Raw genomic sequence first — 23,518 nt, 5'->3', positions numbered from 1 at the left:
TCTTCTCAGCATAATAGGATTAAGTATTCCAAAAGTATCTTTTTCATTATGTAAAACATAATAGGGTTTTTGGAAAATTTTGGGACATGCATGTCTGCCCCAAAGGCCAAAGTTCTATGCTTTTTTTATACTGTTGTGATAAAGTACTAATCAGAATACCCCTAAGGTGGGGAAGGATGAGTATGAAATAGAGATTCTTGAAGAAAAGGGATGATGGGAGATGGCAGAGGGATGAAAAACCAGTAACAGGATGGAGACTGTCCCAGTAGTAGGCACTTGCACAAAGCCCTGAATTAATTCCCAGCTCTGAAGGAAAAAAAAAAGTCTTTCATGTCTCCTTGATAGTAGTAGAAGAGTTCTAAAACATAAATGTAATCACTTTAAAGTCCACACAGAAGGAACAAAACTTATATGTGTTGTATTAAGAAATGCTACACCCATAATTTTGTAAAATCCAAAAGGCAGACATTTATAAAAGCAGCATCCTTAGTTTTTTCAGCTTTGATGAAAATAACATGGATAATGGATGAATTTGGGGAATAAACTGATATTCTACTGGTTTCCAGTGGAAATATTTCAGAATATAATAGGGATTTTTTTCTTAACCTTTTATAATTTTTAGAGGGGAGGATCCTATACCGAATAAACTGAATCTAGTCCAGCTAAGAATTCACCATATTTAAATTCATGGAATGATTATTGGTTCAAGAACAGGATACCTGATTTTGAATGCAGAATTGCCAGAATACGAGATGGTGTTTTTAGTTAGCATGTGTTTATAAATGAATAATTTGTTCTTGTGTTTCTGTTTTGCATCCTTGGTATGGGGACAGGGGGCTGAACATTTGGTTTGTGGAATTAGAACTACCAGGATGGTTCCTTTTGCTTTATCCTACCTTCTTTTCCGAAATGAGAGAGGAAATAGAAAGGTCTTTAGTCTCTACGTTATTTAAAACCTCTTGAAACTTTGAGACATCATTTGTTATTTCTTATTCAGAATCCCCTTGACCTCTTTGAGTGGTCTCTGATGATTTCTTCTGCATATTAAAATTATGATGTTAATTTATAAAGAAATACATCAAGAATTTTGAATCTGAATGATTGTGAGATTTGGGTTGCTTCTCCTTAGGAGCAACTTCCTTTGGGTTAATCTTTACCACATTATTTAGGATAAAAATAATAGGGAGTTTGCATTTTATTAATCCAATTTTGTTTTCATTCCTTTATTTCAAAGTCCTGTCCACTGAGGTTCCTTTTTTATTTAATGTAGATGTTCATGTTCTTTTTTACATTAATAATTAGGATCAGTTGTGTGGTCGGGACCCTACTCTCACTGATGAGCTGCTGAATATCCTCACAGAGTTAACTCAACTGAGTAAGACCACCAATGCTAAAGTAGCACTTCGGGCACGCCAGGTAAGGACAATTGTAGTTTATCTTAAAGGAGGGATAGTTTTCATAGTTTGGGCAGTTCTAGAGACAATTAGCTTTTACTCAGTAACCTTACAAAGATCATGCAATTTTCTGTGTATGTCACATGCCCTTAGACCAATGTTTTCATGTGGTATATGTTTTTTTAAAGAGAAAGGAAAGGATTTATGTTGACTGTCTAAAATAGGATTCCTTTTCCCATTATAAAATCCTGGTGTTGTTCCCCACCTCCCTAGTAGCCCTATGATAGTAAACCAGGGTCAGGAGGAGAGAAAGAAACTGGGAGAAGGAAATCAATATTTCTTACTTTCCAAAGGGAGCTTAGAAGCAGATGAGAACTTTTAAGTGCATAAGAAATAATCAAGTGTGGAAAGCAGAAAGATAATGAAATGAATCTTAGGCACCAGCAATCGGAACAACCCCAGAGAAGTCCAGTTAGCTTCACCCTGTAGTGTTCATTTCCATTCCAAAAGGTTTCAGCGGGGAAGCAGAGAGTTGGTGCTCCCTTTTGTGTTTCATTGCATGGGCATTGACAAGGAAGCAGCATTTGAAGCTGTTCAGTGACCTTCTGCTTTCTCTACAATTGTATCCATGTCACTGAACTACTCAAAGTTATTGAACCTCTCAGTGACCTGCTGAGGGTATTCAGGTCCTACCGTGTCCCTGTTTGTTTGTGACACTGCTTTCACTCTCTCTGCCCCTCACATGCATTGGTGTTACTTCCTGATACCTTCTCCTTGGAACTGAGTACCTGGGGGCTGTCAAAGCAGCTTTTCCTAGTCTTTCTGCTTCGAGTTGCTAAAGGCTAGATATGCTGCATCTACCTTCCCCACAGCTGCTCCCTGCCAGACCTGATTCCCAATTAACAGCTAGTCATGCAGTCCCCAGGACTAGCAGCTTTGCAATGGTAAATCACATGCACTGATGGAACTTGATTGAAGCTGTTTTCTCTCCCTTCCCCCGACCCCCCATGGGAAATTGCCCACAACGCAAATCATGGTGAGAGTCAACTAAGATTCAGTATTTGGTGGCATTGACTTTATGTTACAGGACCTAGAAGTTGTTTTACTCAGTCTCTGTTTTATCTTTGATGCCTGCACTTACAGATTTATATTTATTGCTTTTGTATCAGAGCTACCTAATAGGAGCCTAGAATAATCACTCCCTCAGGAACTTATGCCTCTTATTTTGTTCTCTCTCAAGGTTCTTATTGCCTCCCATTTGCCATCATATGAACTTCGCCATAACCAAGTAGAGTCTATCTTCTTATCGGCTATTGACATGTATGGACATCAGTTTTGCATTGAGAACCTGCAGGTATATATAATAACTTTCTTACCACTATGCACTCCTGTCCCCTTTATTCACAAGCATAGTTCAATTAAGTAATGGATCAATCAGTTTTGATTTTCTATGTAATGAAATTTCATACCTTGACTTTTAAAAATCATTTATACTTATAAATATTTTTTCATAAAAATGCCATTAGATTAAAAATGGTTTTGCTTAATAGGCCTGCCTTGTGTCCTATTAAAATCTTTATCTCTTGTCCTTTTACCTAGAAAGTATTCTAGGTCAGAATTAAATGGTAACATTGTTTGATTTCTGATATTTGAGTCATATGTATACATAGATGGTTGTTACTCTAGAGACAAAGCTATTTAAATATCATTTAATTTTAATTTTATTTTAATGCTTACCATTAAGCTATATAAAGAGCCAATTTTGTAAGAGATTATTGGCTAATTTTACTACTAATTGGAAGGCCTTTACTATTTTTTAAACAACATCATTTTTCCTGGAGTGACTTCTATTTTTCTACTTAGAAGCTAAGATACTATTAAATTATATCTGATCAAAGGAATCTTTAGAATTTGTGTAAGATTTCCTCCTGGAGAACCTAGAGAAGAAAAAGATTGTTTTCCTATTTGATTCATAGTTGAAATCTAGGGTTTCAATGGTGTTCAAATTTAGGCTTTACCATAGTGAGGCATTGAGACAATATTTAGGAAGTGAAATACAGATAGATACGTGTCAGAAAGAATAGTAATAGTTATAAACACCTATATTATCTTACAACTAATGCTTTTAGTATATTATTCTAAGAGTTTCATATATGTTAACCCATATAATGTTCTCAGCAGTCCTATAAGGATAAGTAGTATTTTTCTCATTTTGTCCCTGAGGAAACTGAGACTCAGAGAGGTTTATGTTCATACATAGCATTCATAGACAGAATTTTTAGGTTTCACTAAATGCTTCAAATGCTAAATATTCTTTACTGAAATTGTTCACTTTTGGATGTAAGGGGTTAAGCATGTCTTTGTACCTTCTAGAAACTCATCCTATCTGAAACATCTATTTTTGATGTCCTACCAAACTTCTTCTATCATAGCAACCAGGTAGTGAGGATGGCAGCTCTGGAGGTGAGTGTTCATGGTCCTTTGACAGATCTCCTCCTTGGTTTCTAGCTGATGTCTTCTGTTTGTTTGACTATCACGACAGTTCTTTTTCACTTTCCCTACCACTGAGCTACACTCCCACTTCATAGGGCTGGTTCTTAAGGGTCCTCTTTTCCTCTGAAAAAAGTACTTGTTGCTCAAGCATTTCATCTGAACTAATCACCTGTTTCTGGTGATTTCCAGCCACTGGAAAATAGCTGCCAGCACTTTTTAGTAGTCTTTATTTTCCAGGTATTTGAATTCTCCCATTTCATAATGAATTAGGATTCCCCACAACACAATAAGTGAAAGAATATATGTCGCTGATCAAAATGTGTTAACTTTATCATTTTGTGATTTGAGCCAAATTAAAATGTATTTAGTTATATTTTTAATTATTAAACAGCTCTTATAAAATATTGCCTCATAGGAAAGAAAGAAATAGCATTTAATAGAGTGTAGTGTATTTTTTTTTCTCATTTACATTTATGAAATAAAAGAAAGTGAAATTCTGAGAGGTTATGTAACTTGTCCAAAAATCACAAGTGGAGGCGTTTGCATTTGAAATCAGGTCAATCTGACTCCACACACTTTTCTGTTTCCACTAGAGTACACTTCTACCTCATTAAGTACAAAAACTGTAAGCTCTGAATACTACCTTAAAATTGCCAAGTGGATATTTTTAAGCTGGGAAAAGGAGCATTTTAGATGATTTTATGTAATAAAACATCATCATAGAGTGTTACTAGCTCTTTGTATTGTGGGTAAAATGTAAACTCTTACTACTCAATAAATAAAAGAGACTTGAAATATCTAAGTGTTTTTTTTCAGGGCTTTCATATCACTTAATGAGAAGTCTCCTTTCATGCCTCAGATGATGACAGACTCCCATGTAGCATTTTATGTGCATGGCAAATTGAATGTACATGAGGATGGACTGTTTTTGCTGAGATGTAGTCTATTGCTGTTTCTTTAACTCTTAAGTTAGTATGTTTGAGATATTAAATGTCAAATTATACCTCATTGCTTTTGCCTAAAGTTGAGAATCTAAATAATCCAAAATTGATTTGGGGCAGTAGGGTAAAACAAAACAAAACAAACAAACAAAAAACAAGATATTTGATAGTAAAAGAGTTGAGCTATACTGCACCTGCTTCCATCTTCTATCTTCACTCCTAAGTAGCACAGAATGAACACCTCTTATTTTTCTCACTGCTTGCTTTTGTCTTCTGTTGAAATGATCATGCTTAATAAATTATTAGTCATGATTCTATAATGCTCTTAAAGATCAAACCTTCTCCAGAATTTAGGTTAGTGTGAAAGGTTTACCAAGCACTTAGAGGTGTCCAGCAGAGGCAACCAACTTTTATTTTCATTTATATTCATGGATATAGTTTTAAAATTCCATCTTTATTAATTAAAGCAAGTATGTTTGTATAGATTCTTTGGACCTGTCTCACCACAGGCCACCACCTTCTTCATAACCTTCTTCTTTTTCAAGACTCTTTTTTTTTTGGCTTAGCCATTCTCTTTATTTCTATTTTTGAAGTTTATTTACAGAGGATTACTTTTTGCCAGGTGTATGTCCGAAGGGCTTACATTGCCTATGAACTTAACAGTGTACAACACCGCCAGCTTAAGGACAACACCTGTGTGGTGGAGTTTCAGTTCATGCTGCCCACATCACATCCAAACAGGTGAGTTTGAGTTGGTATGTGTGCCTAAGCCAGCCGGAGGCCTATCAGGAGAGTTAGAGGAGCAATGAGTATGGCAGTTCCATTGTTTTTTTTAGCCAGAAATTTAGAGTGAAAAATGAACGGATTTGAACAGATTTGTTGCCTATTCTAGTTAAGATAAAAGTTTAGGATTACTCCATTCATTCTTGCGTGTATTATGTCATTGAAGAAATAATTCCTTCCTTTTTTTTTCCTTTTTACTAGTATATTCTTATTGGAGCTTTTCCAGAAAAATCACAAAAATATACCTTGAGTGGAATTGCTTTGCCTTTTTATATGTTTGCTATGGGTCAAAGTTGTACCAGAGCCAGTTTTATTTTATCCCCTAAAAATACCTGAATTTAGCAGTTGTAATCCCATCAGTTTTTTAATGAAATCACACTTCAGAACCAAACTTAATTGGCCATGCTAATTCTGTTACTCTTCCCTTCTGAAGACCTTTAAAATGTACATATGAACATTTGTTTTGGTATTTCTTTGTTTTGTTTTGTTTTTTAAGAGAGAGAGAGAGAGAATTTTATTTATTTTTTAGTTTTTTCGGCGGACACAACATCTTTGTTTTGTATGTGGTGCTGAGGATCGAACCCGGGCTGCAAGCATGCCAGGCGAGCGCGCTACCGCTTGAGCCACATCTCCAGCCCTAATTCTTTGTTTTTAAAATTAAAATACTTATTTGTCTTATCCCTCATTCTTAAAAACTATACCTAGATATTTTTAACTCCACATACATATGCTTATCCCTTCCTGTAGTTTCTTTTCTTTTTTTTTTTTTTCCAGTAATGCCACAGGAAATATAAATACACAGCCAATTTTAACCTGCCCCTCTTCATTTCTTCTTTATGGCCTTTGGTTCTTCGCTTGGTATTACAAAGTACGATGTCTTTGGGGATCCTTAGTTATAGACACCAGGAATGGTTTTGTTCTGAATTGCCACTTCACCCAAAGCAATAGAGCCTTTCTGGAGACAAAGAAGTCTGTGCTGAGACTTTTGGCCACTGGATGCCACTGTTGATCCAGCAGAGATCAGCAGATGAGCAGAGGCATCTTCAGAAAAGTATCTCTCTTCTTTGTCTCAGAAGATCCTTTTACTTCTCTACCTCAGAAATGCCTTATGGCTGGCAGAGAAAAGCATATATCCTTGATTTAGCAAGCATCTCTCGGTACATTTTTGCCTCCATGGATTTCAGAATCTCATTTTCTAGAAACGAATGGTTGTCCTTCAGCGAGCCGGGAAGTACTCATGGCACACATGGGCTCAGCACTCAGTCTTCTTTCTTTTCCTGCATTCCTTGAATAATTGTAGAGAACTACATGCTATACTAATGCTCTTTATAATTCTCAAGACAATCTCCCTTTCTTCCTGCTTTCTATTGCCTCTTCCCTTTGGGCAGTGATTTGTAGGGAGCCTGCAGGGCCGCCTCTGATTTCCTTCCCTCCTCATTGCTCCCCTGTCTTTCTGAATTGTACTCCCTGTCTTACTTTTTTTATTTGAGACTGTGTGTCCAGCTGGGTGAGGAAAAGTTGACTAAAAAATGAAGGAAATTCTTAAGTGCTTTGTTAAAAAAAATCTTATCTTTGCACATCAAGAGTATGAATTTCATCCTGATATGGTTTCAAAACATATATCCTCATCCCTCACATCTGAGATGTACACACCCTATGGATAAAGACCAGACTTAATCAATCCTGTTTTCTGTAGTCTCTAAAGTCTTCCCTGGTTAGTTTTGTGATTTTATTTTTCTTTTTTGAGGGAAGGGTACTGGGGATTGAACCCAGGGGTGCTTTACCACTGATCTACATCTCCAGCTTTATTTTATTTTTTAATTTTAAGACAGGATCTTACTAAATTACTGAAGTTGACCTTGAACTTGTAATCCTCCTGCATCAGTCTCCCACTGGCAAACGTTAGTAATATTAAAGCTGCTGGAATATTATCATTATCATTATTATTTATGTAGGTGTGAAGGTAAAGATGAATGCAAAATAAGAAAAGGTAAAATAATATTTTTGAAAGCCAGAAAAGTCTTAAAATTGCTTTAATCCTATTTTTTTTGTTTTGTTTTTTAAGATCTGTAGTATTTTTGGTAATTTAGGATCAGATAATCAGATTTGATCAGAAAATAATATACCCCATTGGGAGATTACAGCAGGAAGATCACAGGTTCAAAGCCAGCCTCAGCAATTAAGTGAGGCCCTCAGCAACTTAGCAAGACTCTGTCTCAAAATTAAAAAATAAAAAGGGCTGGGGAATGTGATGTGGCTTGGTGGTAAAGCATCCCTGAGTTCATTCCCCAGTACCCTCCCCCCCAAATATATATATATCCAGTTTTAAAGGATAGTTTATTCAGATAGTTAGTACAGATTTGCTGCTTGAATTTAGTTTTCTAAGACTCTGTATTTGCTTGCAAATACAATTTAGAGTTAGATCACATGCCACAAGTTAAGGGCTCAGTTTCTACAAAACTGCTCAAAGTTCAAAGGATCCACAAGTTGAGTTCCCTAGTCACCTGTACTTTTATTTATTTTATTTTATTTTATTTTATTTATTTATTTTTTATTGTTGGTTGTTCAAAACATTACATAGTTCTTAATATATCATATTTCACAGTTTGATTCAAGTGGGTTATGAACTCCCAATTTTACCCCGTATACAGATTGCTGTATCACATCAGTTACCTTTCCATTGATTTACATATTGCCATTCTAGTGTCTGATGTATTCTGCTTTCTATCCTATTCTCTACTATCCCCCTCCCCTCCCCTCCCCTCCCCTCCCCTCCCCTCCCCTCCCCTTCCCTCCCCTCCCCTTTTCTCTCTCTATCCCCTCTACTGTAAATCATTTCTTCCACTTGTATTATCTTGTCTTACCCCTCCATTCCTCTTGTATGTAATTTTGTATAACCCTGAGGATCACCTTCCATTTCCATGCAATTTCCCTTCTCACTTCCTTTCCCTCCCACCTCTCATCCCTGTTTAATGCTAATCTTCTTCTCAAGCTCTTCATCCCTACCCTGTCCTTGGTTACTCCCCTTATATCAAAGGAGTCATTTGGCATTTGTTTTTTAAAGATTGGCTAGCTTCACTTAGCATAATCTGCTCTAATGCCATCCATTTCCCTCCAAATTCTATGATTTTGTCATTTTTTAATGCAGAGTAATACTCCATTGTGTATAAATGCCACATTTTTTTTTATCCATTCATCTATTGAAGGGCATCTAGGTTGGTTCCACAATCTTGCTATTGTGAATTGTGCTGCTATGAACAAGGATGTAGCAGTATCCCTGTAGCATCCTCTTATTAGGTCTTTAGGGAATAGACTGAGAAGGGGAATAGCTGGGTCAAATGGTGGTTCCATTCCCAGCTTTCCAAGAAATCTCCATACTGCTTTCCAAATTGGCTGTACCAATTTGCAGTCCCACCAACAATGAACAAGTATACCCTTTTCCCCGCATCCTCTCCAGCACTTGTTGTTGTTGGACTTCATGATGGCTGCCAATCTTACCGGAGTGAGATGGTATCTTAGGGTGGTTTTGATTTGCATTTCTCTGACTGCTAGCGATGGTGAGCATTTTTTCATGTACTTATTGATTGATTGTATATCCTCCTCTGAGAAGTGTCTGTTCAGGTCCTTGGCCCATTTGTTGATTGGGTTATTTGTTATCTTATTGTCTAATTTTTTGAGTTCTTTGTATACTCTGGATATTAGGGCTCTATCTGAAGTGTGTGGAGTAAAGATTTGTTCCCATCACCTGTTCTTTTAACCAACTGGCTACAAAGATGGGGGTTCCCATAATCCCCCCAATTCAGTAATTCCCTAGAATAACATAACTTTAAGCCTTATCATTTTATTATGGAGATTATATAGTTCAGGGCCAAATGAATGAAGAGATACACAGGAGGAAGTCTGGGTTGGGGGGATCCTCAAACACAGCTTTCTTGTTCTTTATGGAATCAGAATGTATCACCTTCTCAGTACATCTATGTGTTCACTGACGAAGAAGCTCCGTGGAAATTCAATGTCAAGTTTTTATCAAGGTTTAATTTCATAGGCATGATTGATTAAGTCATGGTCTACATGATTAAACTCAAATCTCCCCTCCCAGAGGTCAGGCTGACTCAAAGTCCCAACCCTCTAATCACATGCTTGGTCTTTCTAGTAACCAGCTACCATTCTGGGTCAGCTGATCTCATCTGTTAGCATATACTCATGTGTGATTCCAAGAAGCTTATGGATAACAAAGACACTTAGAAATTCTAAGTGTTTAGAGTCTCTCTCCCAGTAACCAAGGAAAAAGACCAAATTCCTTATCATATAAATGGATCTACTCACTTTTAAAAAGGTTTAGTTACTTTTGAATAAAGTACTTTTCTATTTTTACAACTCCATTTTCTCCACCTTTTTTATTGGTGCATTACAGTTGGACATAATTGTGGGATTTGTTATTACATATTAGTATGCGCACACAACATAACAATAGAATTTGGCCAGTTTGGCTCCCTAGCACTTCCCTCCTCCCTCCCCACCTCCTACTCCTATTCTTTCCTCTGTTCTACTGCTCTCTCTTTGATTTTCATAAGATTCCCCCACATTTCTTTTCCTTTTTCCTCTTTAGCTCCCACATATGCCAACTCCATTTTTTTTTTATTCCTTTCTATTCTAATGAGTCTCGGAATATTTGAAGAGTATTTTGAAAATACATGTATTAGGGTCCTGGCTGCCAAGGTCTGATTCATTTTGTATTAGAGTCCATGTGACCACTTTTTTGCAGAACTCCTTTAATAATTCTGATAACACTGTAATTGAGAATTCACTACTTCTAGACCAACACTGTCCAGTAGAAGTCTAATGCAAGCCACATATGTAATTTTAAATTTTCTATTGACCACATTTAAAAGAGTAAAAGAAACATCATTAATTTTAATAGCATTTATTTAACCCAATATATGCAAAACACCATTTCTGAATAAAGTAAAAATGATCAATGAGATATTTTATACATAATTTATAGCATATCTCAGTACAATCACATGGCTAGTTACTGCCATGTTGCTCTGCTCAAATCTAGACCAAAAATTAATTAGGGCAATCACATTGAGTCTTCTGTTTTGTTAATGGTAGAAGAGGGAAAAAACAAACAAACAAATAAAAAAACCCTCTTATTCTTGCTTGTCTTGGTAGTTATAGGAATTATTCAACCTAATATTATTATTTACTATACTGCATATTTTAAAAATTATTCTGTGAGAATAAGAGAACAAGCATCTAAAGAATTTTCCTGAAAAAATACTCTGCTCCTGTCAGTTTGCAGATAGAAAGCTATATTTCATCCCAACCCATGGGGATTAAATAACTAGCCAAAAACAAATGACAAAACTGGAATTCCATCAGGTGACCCCATACACAGTAAGAGATTGTCATCTTGCTTTCACATTACAACTTACAAAGATACTTCTAATGACAAATTTCGTCTACTTCAAATGAACACCTAGCTAGGAATGTGAAGATCAACTGCCAGAAAGAATGATGCTAAAAAGTTGGTTAAAAAATTGTACTCTTTCCAAAGAATGTTTGGTCTGTTAACTCCAACTGAGAAAAATACTATAATCTGTTTTGTAGATTAGATGCCTTTTGGACAAAAGACCTATATCTTATTAGTACCTGTTTCAATTTTTAAAGAAGTAATCAAAATACATTTGCAAATGAGTATGGCAGCTCTAAGAAGGTAGAAGATAACAAACCTCCTTTTAGCACATTCAGGCAATTACTGTGTAGCCAGCATGTTTGGAACCTTTTTATTTTAATAATCTATGGTAGGACTTTATGTTACTTTATATATATATTGTATACTTTGTATTTTTTCTAGCATTTCTCTCAATATTTTCTTAAAAGGCTGATTATTAGCTTATTTTTAATCTCCATAACTCTCCTCCTCCTCCTCCTCCTCCTCCTCCTCCTCCTCCTCCTCCTCCTCCTCCTCCTCCTCTTCCTTCTTCCTTCTTCCTTCTTCTTCTTGCTAGGCATTCTTCTGTCAGAGTATGTTATCTTCTTGACCTTCTACCCCAAGACTTTAAATTTTTTTTCTGAGAACTGTAGTTATAACCTATTTGGTATTCCTGGGTGTTCTTCATCAGAGGATCCTATCAGAACTTCACTCAGGGAAGCTCCTGGTCTGGATTTATCCACCTCTTCCTAAATTCCCTTCACTTGAATAGCAGTTTAAGAATTGTTAGAAACCTGGGCTGGTGGTGTAACTCAGTGGTAGAGCACTTGCCTAGCATGTGTGAGGCCTTGGGTTACAATTCTTAGCGCCTGTCTGAAGGAGAAAGAATAATATGGGCTGGGGTTGTGGCTCAGCGGTAGAGTGTTGGATCCTCAACACCACATAAAAATAAATAAATAAACAAAATAAAGGTATTGTGTCTAATCAAAAAATAAAAATATTTTTTAAAAAGAATAATATTAGTTAGAACCCTGTGTATATGTGTGACACATGTGTATGTTTTTATGTGTTTCCTTTTTTACCTTCTTAGCATTTAAAAGTTATGTTCTATTATACATGAAATGTTTTGAAGGGAGAGGATTTTTTTTTTTTTTTTTAAGATGACTTGTAGCCAGTTAGCAGTTGTTCTTTAAGGAGACATGTGAGTTTCTTCAGTCATTTTCTTGGTGCAGGAACATTCAGGACAGCTCGTCTACTTCTAGGACCTAATTCTCTTGTCTAAGATTCCATAAGCCCAGCTCTTTAGTGAGTTCAGCTAGTTTTTTATGGATTAATTCTGAAGGTTAGATTATATGATTCAACATTCCCTTTTCTCTTTCTTTTAATAGTGAGTCTCAGGGGTCAGAGCCCAGGATGTGTTGTGTCTTTTCCCCCCTAGTATTACTCACTGATGCTAGAAAGGCAAAAGCTTGTTACACTGAGGCAGCATCCTGAATGCCTTTGTTTTTGACAATTTACTGAATCATTTGACATTCAGGATTTCACTTAGCTTTGGGCATATTAAATGCCTCAGAATAATCTGGAAACAAATAAGTATTTCAGTCTTCCTATGAATTTAGTACTCTAAAATATAGCTGTTTTATACAAACATGTAAGGTAAATTGCCCCATAAACACTGTTGCTATGCATATGGCTCTGTATATTTGAGAGTCTGGGAGTAAAAAATTTAATACTCCAAATGATTTTTATGTGTAACACAAACTAACAAACATGGGTTATTTAAAAAAAAACTTTGAATGTCTGATTCAAATAAGAACGTCAGAATTGATGCAGGAGATGGGAAGAATATGTTGTTGTACATTTCTGTACATATATAATCGATAAGGATCTATTGGTGTTCATTTCCACTTCTTAGATGGAAATCCACACTTTGGTTATGTTGGATTGCATTGTACCTTCTTTGCTATTTGCTCCTTGTGAATTTGGCCTTCTGTTTTATGTTTTAATTCAAGTACTTTCCTTTTCTTTTTCCTTTTATCCAGAAGAGGTTGGCTGTGTTCTCCCCTGATAACACATATTTTGGTCATGGCTGGATTTAGGCTGCCTGGCATTTTCAATGTTCAGCTGTCGGTGGATGGCCTCTGGACCTTCTTTTCATTTGTGAGGAAGGTTAGAAATCAGAAGCCTTTCACATGACTAATCAGCAGCCTGCTGCCATTCTTGAGAATTCTGATAATCTTTGACATCCAGAGATTAGACCCTTCTTTGGATAGTACTAAGACATTCAAAAGTCATCCAACTTGTAGCAATTTTTTATTTTTTTTTAAGCAGTGGGAACACTTGGTTGTAGTTAGCTGGGCAGAATGAGCTATAAATAAATAAAGTCCTACAGTGTTTGCTTTTGTGATTCAGGGTAGTCTGCTGATAAGATGCAAGCATCTGGCAGAAGAGAAGATTCTCAGCAGGTTTAAGTGCTTACCAAAGTGCTTTCCTGGATCCATGGCTCAGCCTCTAGTCTCTGCTGTGTTATTTTGGCACTCTAGACTTGTAAGATTGGAGAGTTGAGTTTAAAACTCTCAATATATCATTAGGGTAGCCCAAGGTCCCTTCTTGTCAAGGAAGACTAGCTGATTCCAGGGGGGAAGGAAAAGCAGAATCCAGGGCACCTGTAAATCCCTGTAGTTTTGTGCTGTGGGTTTGTAGCTAATTATACGGCAGGCAGCCGTAATATGCTGTAACCCTGTTGGCGTGCTTATTTCAGAAAGAGCGAAATCTTCCAGCAGAGCAAAGAGGTGGCTTTGTAGGGGCTGCAAATGAATGAAGCAACAATCATTTTATTGTAAACTAATACTTTGCTGCAGAATCTGGGCATCTGAACTTCAAGTGTGTATGGGGATGGGGGTGTGCCAATAGAAATACATGTTTCAGATGTGTTTTACAGCTCTTGATTTGGATTCTCCTGCAGATACAGTCACACAAGGAGACCACCACTGGTCACAGCCAGTCAAATTGCTCTTTCTCCTATGGTACTGCTGTTAGTGACTGCTAGTAGGTTATTCAGCCGACCTCTTCTGATTCTGCTTTGCTGCCTGATTTCAAAAGATTTGCCCTATACTGGCTCTCAGTCACAGCTTGATGTAACCACTGCTTGTTTGCATGCATCCTCATCATTTTCATATAGGTCTCTTTTTTTCTTCTTCAAGTTAGAAGGCAAAAGAATAGGGAGCATTTTTATATAATAGAAGATTTATGTAGGGCCAGCTAGACTCAAGCAAAATGAAATTCAGTTGGAAGGGATGGTAAAAAGGCTCAGAGAACTTGTGACTGCCAGAGAAGTCAGTGTTTCTTAAATTAAAGAAGGTTCAGCTAGCAGGCTGCAACTCCGACTTTGCATTCATATTGAAGCAGGCTTTCTAGCCATGCTGGGCAAGGCAGATCAATAAAATCAGAGATGACTTAATGCCAAGAACCTTAGAATTCAAAGGATTTCGCTTGTCCTTCTTTAAAGACCAAATTGATGTGGAATGCTAACTTCAGGAGCAGGAATGAGAAAATGCCAGGTCTAGGTTCTGGTTTGTTGACACCATGTTGAACATGTCTTTGGAAAGCATTCACTTTAATTTCTCAGTTATCATATCTGTAAAATGGAGCTAATTTACTAGAAGGAAAGTGATTGCAATATTTTAAAACATGAGAAGATTCATCATAATAAGTGCTTTAAATAATCCAAATAGCAGATTTGGGAAGTGAATTTATATTTCATTTATATACTTGAAAATATAGTTGATTGCCTAATAGAGATGGAGCACTTTTGCTACTTTTGCATGAGGAGTATACTGTGAAACATGGTAGATTTTATTTTATTTTTAGCCACATAAATGGAATATTTTACTCATCTTTGCACAAACTATGGATCTAGCCTTCTGATGTAATACTGTAGTGTGCAGTGTGCTGAATTTGTCATATTGTTAAGATGATAAAAGAGCCAGTGTAGGTGGAAAAAAAATTGCCTGTGTAGGATAATAAAATATATAAGTGAGCAACATGGACACCGTTAAGCATTTACCTGTTATATAAATAGTTTATCTTTCCTTCTCTAGTCATCTCTTCTCTGACCACACTAATTTTCATTCTACCAAAGAGGATAAATTCACCTCTTACATGATTGATTTGGAGGCCATCCCTTTAAAGATTGTACATACTAGGCGTTTTAGTAGTTTTTTTTTTTTTTTTTTTAACCCCATACTGTGTGTAAGGTGTATAATTCCCATAACAAAGCAGCAGGGGGCTCCCTCTGAGAGCTGGATACTTGATGATGTAGAAGGGCTGGCTTTTTCGTGGTGGTGTTCTTTTCAATTTAGGCCCTTTTCTCAGAAAAACTTGGCCATCATCCTGTGAAGACTCCCAAAGGAATTAGAGTGTAGCTATAGAAGCAGTAAGACCTTTTTATTAGTTTAAGAAATTGGTTAACAGTTGAGATGCTACTGGTTTCTAAACTCCAGAAACCTGCATGAATGGTCCCTGAAATTGCTTTGGTTGTAGGGTTCTTTCTGAACTGAGGTTCATGGTAAGAGACTGTGCAAATAGCCCCATTATTTAGAATCTTTTGCATCTTAAAAGGAACACTTTTCTATAGTCTCATTACCACCTGCAGTTTTAGTTTTTTGTTCAGTTACACCTCCCTTTCATCTAGAATCTTTGCATACTTTTCTTGTATTTATGAGGGCCCAGTGTGTTATGATGACTAAGAATTTCTTATAAAATAAGACCCATTCTCCTGAGTGAGAGCTCAAGGAATCCAGGTAGGAGAGGTTCAGGTTTTTGTACTTGGAGTTTGCTCTTGCTGTCTTATGAATTCACTCTGTGATAACAGGTTTGATGCAAGGAGCATTGCTACCCACAAATCACATGAGGTATACAGTTTGTGTGCAGTGATATGTCACAGCTTTTTATTTATATGGCCAGCTCAGTCTGTTCTGCTCCTTTCACTGCCATGGCAAGTGCATCACTTTCCTCCCTCTATCCTCCTTCCCACATATCATCAGCACCACCCACTATGTTCTGCCCATTAAGTCCTCTGTGTGCCAGAAAACTCCAACAATGATTAAATGCTGATCAAAGAATGTAAGGTTAAGATAGCAACCAATCAACCACTTTTTATTGCCCCAAAATTGTGGGTGGTAAGTATAACTTTGCCCATTTAACATTGAAAATAAGGATTTTTATTTGATTCTTTATCAGTTGAGGAAATGACTGACATTAAGATTTTAAGAAATAGTGGCAAAGAGAACACAAGAGCCTTGCCTTATTTCCCATTCTTATTCTAGTCTTTCTTTGATGATTTTGGCATATTCTTTATGAGAAAGTTCTAGGACTAGTCAGTTTTCAGTAGGGTTTTATTTATGAAGAGTCCTAGAATTTTTAAGCTAATATTAAAAAAATAATTATTACCCTAAATTCATTTAATTAAAAAGTATTAATTAATTTTAACCAATTATACCACTCTAGTGATAGAATCACTTATCATGATTTTCAGTTTAAGCTCCTATGGCACAGGGTACCCTCCATTCCTCTCCCCACAGAAGCAAGAATATGACTGAAAAACTGGAAACTCAGATCACTGGATTCTTTTCTTTAGAAGAGCATTTGTAGGTCCATTACAAATTGTAGAAAAACAATTAAGGTGTAGGAGAAACTGTGTAATCAACTTCTCTTATTACACCTTTAATAATAGAAACAAGAAATGAGTCTAAGAATCTTGTCAAGAATTGTATTTCATGTTGCAGCTTAAGACAACATACCATATCATATAGCTTGAATTAATTTTCATTAGTCTGTGTTTTACCAATACTATGAATAATTGTTTTATAATAGAGTTATTTTGAAAACTCCATGGCAAATACATTTTGACCCTTTCCTCAACAGCTGCTGTGGAGAGGTAGGTCAGGAGGCATGCCTCTTTGGAGGCACCCTGGGGGTTGAAGGGTAATGAGCACTTAATTATGTCTGCTGAATGCTAGAGCTGCCAAACCGGAGCTCCTTGTGACTGGTCTGTATCTAATCTGACAATTCTTTTATTATGGCTTTCACTAACCTATCAGTAACTAACTGTGGTTGTTTAATTACAGAGGGAACATCCCCACGCTAAACAGGTACCGTATGTTTAGTTTCTTTTCCAATTAAAAGCACCTCTCTCTCTCTCTTTTTTTTTCTTATAACTTTTTAGAAAGCGAAACCAGGAAAAATAATGCTACACTTGACAAGTTAATGTGTTATCTTCTGCTAGAGAGTCCTGAGTTCCCCTTTGGACAGATTAAATTACTATTTCTGTTTGAAAAACGTGTCTTCAGCTTTTCTTCAGCTGTTCTAAAAGCAATACTTGAACACATCAGTATGGAAAAACTCCTATTTAACTGTATGTGATAGGGAGTTTGTCTGCCTGATGTTCAGCTTTACTGAAAACATCTTTTGCTGAGTTCTGTTATTTGGGACTTTGAGGAGAAACCATTAAGGGTACTCCTATCTACAAATTGTTCACAGACTTTTCAATTTTTAGTTGCTCTAATTTGTTCCTCCTTTAAGAGGAGTACAAATCTAGATATAGTTGAGTTCATGTTTTAAGAGTTTGTTAGCTAATATTTTCTGAAATATTAGTTTTATAATGATTTGAAAGTCAAGTTTTAATTTTAAACCTATAATAAGATGAACATTGGAAAAATATATTTAGGTTTTGATATGTTCAGCCCTGTGAAGAGGTTTCCAGGCCAATATAACACAAGTGACTTTTAGTATTTACTTTGTGTTCCTCCTGCCTTTTGAGCCAAGCAAGGTAACACAATGCAAGTTTGAGAGAATAGCAGTTCTGCTTGGAGTTGAATCTACAAAGTGCGAAGGCAGTGAACTCTTTGTAGATAATGTTAGATGTGAAAATAATTATAGGTTTACATTTATTTTGTACCTCTCCCTGTAGAATATTAAACAATCAAAACTGATCATAGCTTTTAGAGTTCAGTTGAGATGTGGAGAAGAAGGCAGTGTTTTTATAGGATCCTCCAGTCTCCCCTTAGAGAGTGAACTTGGTTCATTCTGCCTGCCCTTAGCTGTGCTGGCCCAGGAGCATAGTAGTGAAGGGAAACTGAATAGTATATATTTCCCATGGGGTTCAGTCTAGGGTAAAAGATATTAACCCTATGTTTGCTACAAACACAGCCTGTTGATTTTGTAGAGGAAGTTCCATTTAAATGTTATCGGGAACCCTTATATCTTTTCTGTCTAATACCACATGGGTAGAAAAATACCTCAGAAAGTTGCTCCTTTAGTAAATATATTTGGTGATCCTAGAAAAGAACAGAATGATAGCATTTCTAGGTTAATACAGCTCATAATCCCAGTTTCTAGTGAGTGCCACATGTAAGACTTGCTTGATGTGTGTTTCATTTGTTTGTTTCACTCATGGTATCCATGGTTTCCTCTCCCACTCTGCCTTTCTATTCCCTAATATTGTCAAAAGATGACATACCTTTCCGTAGTCATCATTTACCAAAGGAATGAAAGCCAGGAGTGTCAGTCTCTATAGTCTGTGTGAGCAGCATTTCCATCCTATAAAGAATTCCATTGCCTTTTACAAGTATGATTTGCAATAGGGTGCAGTAAATACCCAGGTCTCAAGTTCACGTTGCTGGCTTTCTTCCTCCTGCAGCACTGCAGGTGGTATACTTTAAGGAGATTTTTGGGCAGTTCCCCAAAGTACAGGTGCCATGGCCTCACTCTGAACTTGCTTCAGATCAGTATGTCAGTAACATTTCAGGCAAATCCTGGAGGCATCCATTAGCTTGGTCCTTCCTAACAGGCTGTCCTGATTGACTGGGCATTCAGAAATACCTTGCAGTATTATTTATCAGTGCGTACTTCTGAGGTGCATCAAAGAATATTCAGATTCATTACAGTTTAGATTGAACAAATCAGTTCAGTTCTCTTTAAGCATCTTCATTTAGCAACTATTTGTCATGCTTACACATACTTTGAGACCCATGCTCTGCTTTTCGTATCTTGCTGGAAATTATTAAGAGCTCTCAATGAAGATATTTTTGCTTTGGTATAGAATTGTTTAAATATAAAAAGGAAATTTTGCAATTTGGGGTTAAAAAAATGTCTCTCTTTTAAAAAGAGAGGACTATAATTCTAACTATCCCTATCAGCCCATTAAAGTAAAAGGTAAATACCTCAGTAAAGTTCATTTTATAGACAGACTTGTTTCTGTACCATAAATAATGCTTTTTTGTAATGATTTACTAAACCATTTTATTCTTCTTAATTAGAATTCTTATTTTATATACATGTGTTTACCTATCTATGCATCTGTGAATACTTAACCTATCACAGTTCCTAGAGAAAAAAATGCCTGAAGTGTTGCATAATTACTCAGTTTGCATATTTCCTTTTAATGGAGGGAATGTTTGGGGAGGGGGAAGATGCAGGATGGTTTTTAACCCCTATGTGGTATTCATTCATCAGACATGTCATGCTGTGAAATTCCTGACACAACTTAACATTTCTATTTAAAGAAACTTTGATGAAAATTTAGTTTGTTTGGGGAAATTCAAATGAAACATGAATCTAACAAAACAACCTTGTCTATAGTGGGCAAAAAACCATACCTGCTCTGAACCTGACCCTACTTAGAGTTTTCTCCTATCTTCTTTTCCCTGTTGTTACCTCCCAATCCTCATTCCTACCCTCCTTGTCTAATGAACTCGATTGAATTGCCATTTAGAATGTCCTTCTCCTCCAACCTCAACCACTATGGCATGACTCATGTAGCTAGTGTCAGCGATGTGCTGTTGGACAACTCTTTCACACCACCATGTCAGCGGATGGGTGGAATGGTCTCTTTTCGGACTTTTGAAGATTTTATCAGGTAAGATATTGTGGAACTGTGTTTGTATAAGGGGAGCCATGGATCTGTCTATTTTGGGGTCTCACCTTCCCCAGAATGGCCATGAACTAGTTAAAGAGGTATCACCCTTATTGTATATGCCTTCAGAGAAATATATATCCTTTCATTTCCATCTCTCATTCAGACTCTTCAAGCCTCTGCTTGTAGTATGAGCCTGGTCAGAAAAAAAAAAAAAAAGAAGAAACAAACAAAAATCATCTTTTCCTTAGAAGCTAACAGAAGAAGCTGTCTGCTCTGTGATGAGTGAAATGTCAGGAGAAATTAAACACAACACTAGAGTGAGCCCCACCAGAGACGATACATCTTTTGATTAAATGCATTCAGCATCTATCTCTTGATGTATACTGATGCATTACCCTAGGGGGAGGGGTAATTACATTGGTCTGTCACTGCTCCAGTCCCAGGCTCTTTCTGTTACTTTAAGACTGATGATGACAGCAGTGCTCATATCTTACATATAGCGAAACAAACAAAACAAAAAAAGCACTAGATCTTTCTTTTTTAAAAAGAAAATATATATATGGTTTATTAAAGTTTAAACAATCTATCCTCCTAATTTCTGCCACTTGGTGAAATTTTGCATGTCATCTCTAGCCACTGGTGATTCTATTCAGTTGACTATTGAGCACAGGGCAGCATAGATTATTCTTTTAGACTGAGCTGCCAATGGTAGCATTAGTTTCCTGCCACTTAGGTTTTCTGCCACTCAGATTTTCATGGTGGGTGTTTCTCTGTATTTTTCAGAATATTTGATGACGTGATGGGCTGCTTCTCCGACTCCCCACCCCAAAGCCCCACATTCCCAGAGGCAGGCCATACATCTCTATATGATGAAGACAAGGTATAGTGAGTAACCCCTTTGGGAGACTGCTTTGTTCTTTCAGATACAGGACTTGTACTATATACTATCTTTCTGACTTTGGAACATATGGAGACACAGGACTTGTACTGTCTTTTTGACTTTGGGATATGATAGAGAAGAACTTACTTTATAAGCCTACTTTACATTTTTAAATTTAATGTGCCTCATCGAAGTATTTTTGGAAACAGGTCATGAATTTTTTTTTCCTTTTTTTTGTGGTACTGGGGATTAAACCCAGGGGTGCTCACTACTGAACTACTTCCTCAGCCCTTTTTGTTTTTGAGGCAACCTAAGTTCTTCAGGTTGGCCTCAAAATTTCAATCCGCCTGCCTCATCTTCTGTAGTAGCTGCAGTTACTGGCATGTATTACTGTGCCTGGCTAAATTCTTAATTTAAAGAAATACTAATTAATCTTAGAACCCATAGTGTAGAATGGACTCAGCTATATCCATTGCAGCTGCCTCTCAGTCTCTGCATGTTGTTTTAAAGATTTGAACCTTGATTGCTGAATTTTTACTCAGTTATGGTTTGTATCTTTTCATCTTGGTGTTATTATAGTCCTCAGGGAATAGTAGATTTTTAGACTGCAGAAAAATAGATATTTGTTTAAAACTTCATACTTTGATGAAATCTCTTCTTTTCATTTCTTAGTGAACACATTGTTCTGTTCTTCACCTACAACATTATTTTCCCATAGTTTGGTACTTCCGATGTTGGATGAACCATAAGGAGATATTTTACTTGAGAATATGGTCAGATGGTTTCTTTCACTCATTTCTCTTCACATTCATTGAAGAATGGTGGCAAATAAAATGGTTTAACTCCCATTTTGGTAGTGAAAAAGTTGAGACATGGTAGTCTTCAAGTTCATGTCAAGTCAAGAAAAAGCTAATTCAAGCTAATACCTTTGCTGGCTTATCTTTTATGTGTTTTATTTAGTTTCTTTTGTGGCTGTTTGGCAGTACTTCTGTTTGCTTATTCCTACTGATTAGAAAACCAGAACAATCTATGGAGGTGGACTTCTTTTTATGTTATTCTGCCAGGTACTATAACTTATTCCTGCTTCTGTGTTAGCCAGTGTCATCATTTCTTTGGTTTGTGTTCTTGGGTTCCAGGTCCCTAGGGAAGAACCAATTCACATTCTGAATGTGGCTATCAAGACTGATGGTGATATTGAGGACGACAGGCTGGCAGCAATGTTCAGAGAGTTTACGCAACAAAATGTAAGTCCTTGATTAAGCGAAGCTGGTGGTGGCCCTTCCTGCTGGTTGTCAAAGGCATCCCCCACCCCGCACCAGAATGGGGATTGAACCTAGGGCCTGGCACATGCTAGGCAAGTGTTCTACCGCTGAACGTTTTTTTTTGTAGGGTGGCACTAAATTGCTAAGACTGACCTCAAACTCCTCATTATTTACTGGAATTATGAGTGTGCAACACTGTGCCTGACCAAAACCATCCTTTTATCCGTTGCTACTTGTAAGGTTTATCATTTATAATGGCTATGTCTTTTATCATAACCATCAGAATTGTGGCTAGTTCTGCCTATAAGGATAAAATTCTAAAGAAATTTGGAGGGGGGTACTGGGGATTGAACTCAGGGGCACTCAGCCATTGAGCCACATCTGTAGTCCTATTTTGTATTTTATTTAGAGACAGGGTCTCATTGAGTTGCTCAGCACCTCATTTTTGCTGAGGCTAGCTTTGAACTCGCTATCCTCCTGCCTCAGCCTCCTGAGCAGCTAGAATTACAGGCATGTGCCACCATACCCAGCCTCTTTTATTTCCTAATTCCACATGTGTAAGCCCAAACACAACACAAATCCCTTCTTTGTCTTTCTCTTCTTTCTTAGTTATGCTTCCATCCTCCTTTCAATTTATATCAGTTTGATATCTCACATTTATAAACTCCATAGTCTGAACTTAAAGTCTCATCATTTTCCTTCACCTCTCACCTAGAAAGTTTTTTCCTCCCTTTCTCCCTTCTGCTTAAGAACTGTCTCAAATTTTACCTCTGGTGAGGACTTCTGAGTAACTCATTAACTCTGAGTAACTCCCTTGAATTACTCATTACCATATATTTATTAGCAATAAGAATAGTTTTTATTTGGGCTTGGGTGGTAGCTCAGTGGTAGAGCACTCGTCTAGCACGTGTGAGACCCTAGGATCGATCCTCAGCACCACATAAAAATAAATTCATAAAAGGTATTGTGTCCACCTACAACTAATAAATAAATAAATAAATAAGAATGGTTTTTAACTATAAAGATTCTTATAGTGAAATTGAGGGGACAGGATAGGCATGCTGAAAACGATAATCTGTAGTTAATTTTGTTGTATGGTGCTGAGGATTAAACCTAGAATTTCACACATAGTAGGCAAATGTTCTACCACTGAACTACATACATCCCACTCCCTACAGTTAACATTTCGTTATGGTATGTCATAAATGCCAAAGCACCCTCTTAAACTGCCTTTAATTTGGTGTAGCTTGGTGGTAAACTGTTTGTCTAGCATGTGTGAGGCCCCTATTCAACCCCCAGTACTGCAAAAAAACTAATACAAAACTGCCTTTAATGGCCAGACCCATGTGTTCTCTTTGAATGGATAGCACTTAGTCTACAGTGCTTGTTTTAGAGAAAAAATTCAATAGAT

The 23,518-nt window shown here is 36.8% G+C and overlaps 1 protein-coding gene across 9 annotated transcripts in view; it reads left to right on the top strand.

Annotated features, from left to right (window-relative positions):
* Positions 1 to 23,518, top strand: part of Acaca (acetyl-CoA carboxylase alpha) — a 288,856-nt gene that overhangs the window by 131,990 nt on the left and 133,348 nt on the right. For 8 of the 9 annotated variants that reach the window (XM_078042389.1, XM_078042383.1, XM_078042386.1 and 5 more), the window contains 8 exons: positions 1,303 to 1,416; positions 2,635 to 2,748; positions 3,768 to 3,857; positions 5,451 to 5,569; positions 17,177 to 17,200; positions 19,822 to 19,965; positions 20,749 to 20,845; positions 21,982 to 22,089. In XM_078042389.1, the coding sequence (XP_077898515.1) occupies positions 1,303 to 1,416; positions 2,635 to 2,748; positions 3,768 to 3,857; positions 5,451 to 5,569; positions 17,177 to 17,200; positions 19,822 to 19,965; positions 20,749 to 20,845; positions 21,982 to 22,089 (810 nt within the window). The remainder of the gene's footprint in view (positions 1 to 1,302; positions 1,417 to 2,634; positions 2,749 to 3,767; positions 3,858 to 5,450; positions 5,570 to 17,176; positions 17,201 to 19,821; positions 19,966 to 20,748; positions 20,846 to 21,981; positions 22,090 to 23,518) is intronic. The other variant, XM_078042384.1, reaches the window with a different exon arrangement.

Source organism: Ictidomys tridecemlineatus, chromosome 3 (assembly GCF_052094955.1).
Source record: "Ictidomys tridecemlineatus isolate mIctTri1 chromosome 3, mIctTri1.hap1, whole genome shotgun sequence".
Lineage (NCBI taxonomy): Eukaryota > Metazoa > Chordata > Mammalia > Rodentia > Sciuridae > Ictidomys > Ictidomys tridecemlineatus.
Note: the sequence above shows the minus strand (reverse complement) of the source record. Positions and strands in the feature narration are given on the sequence as shown.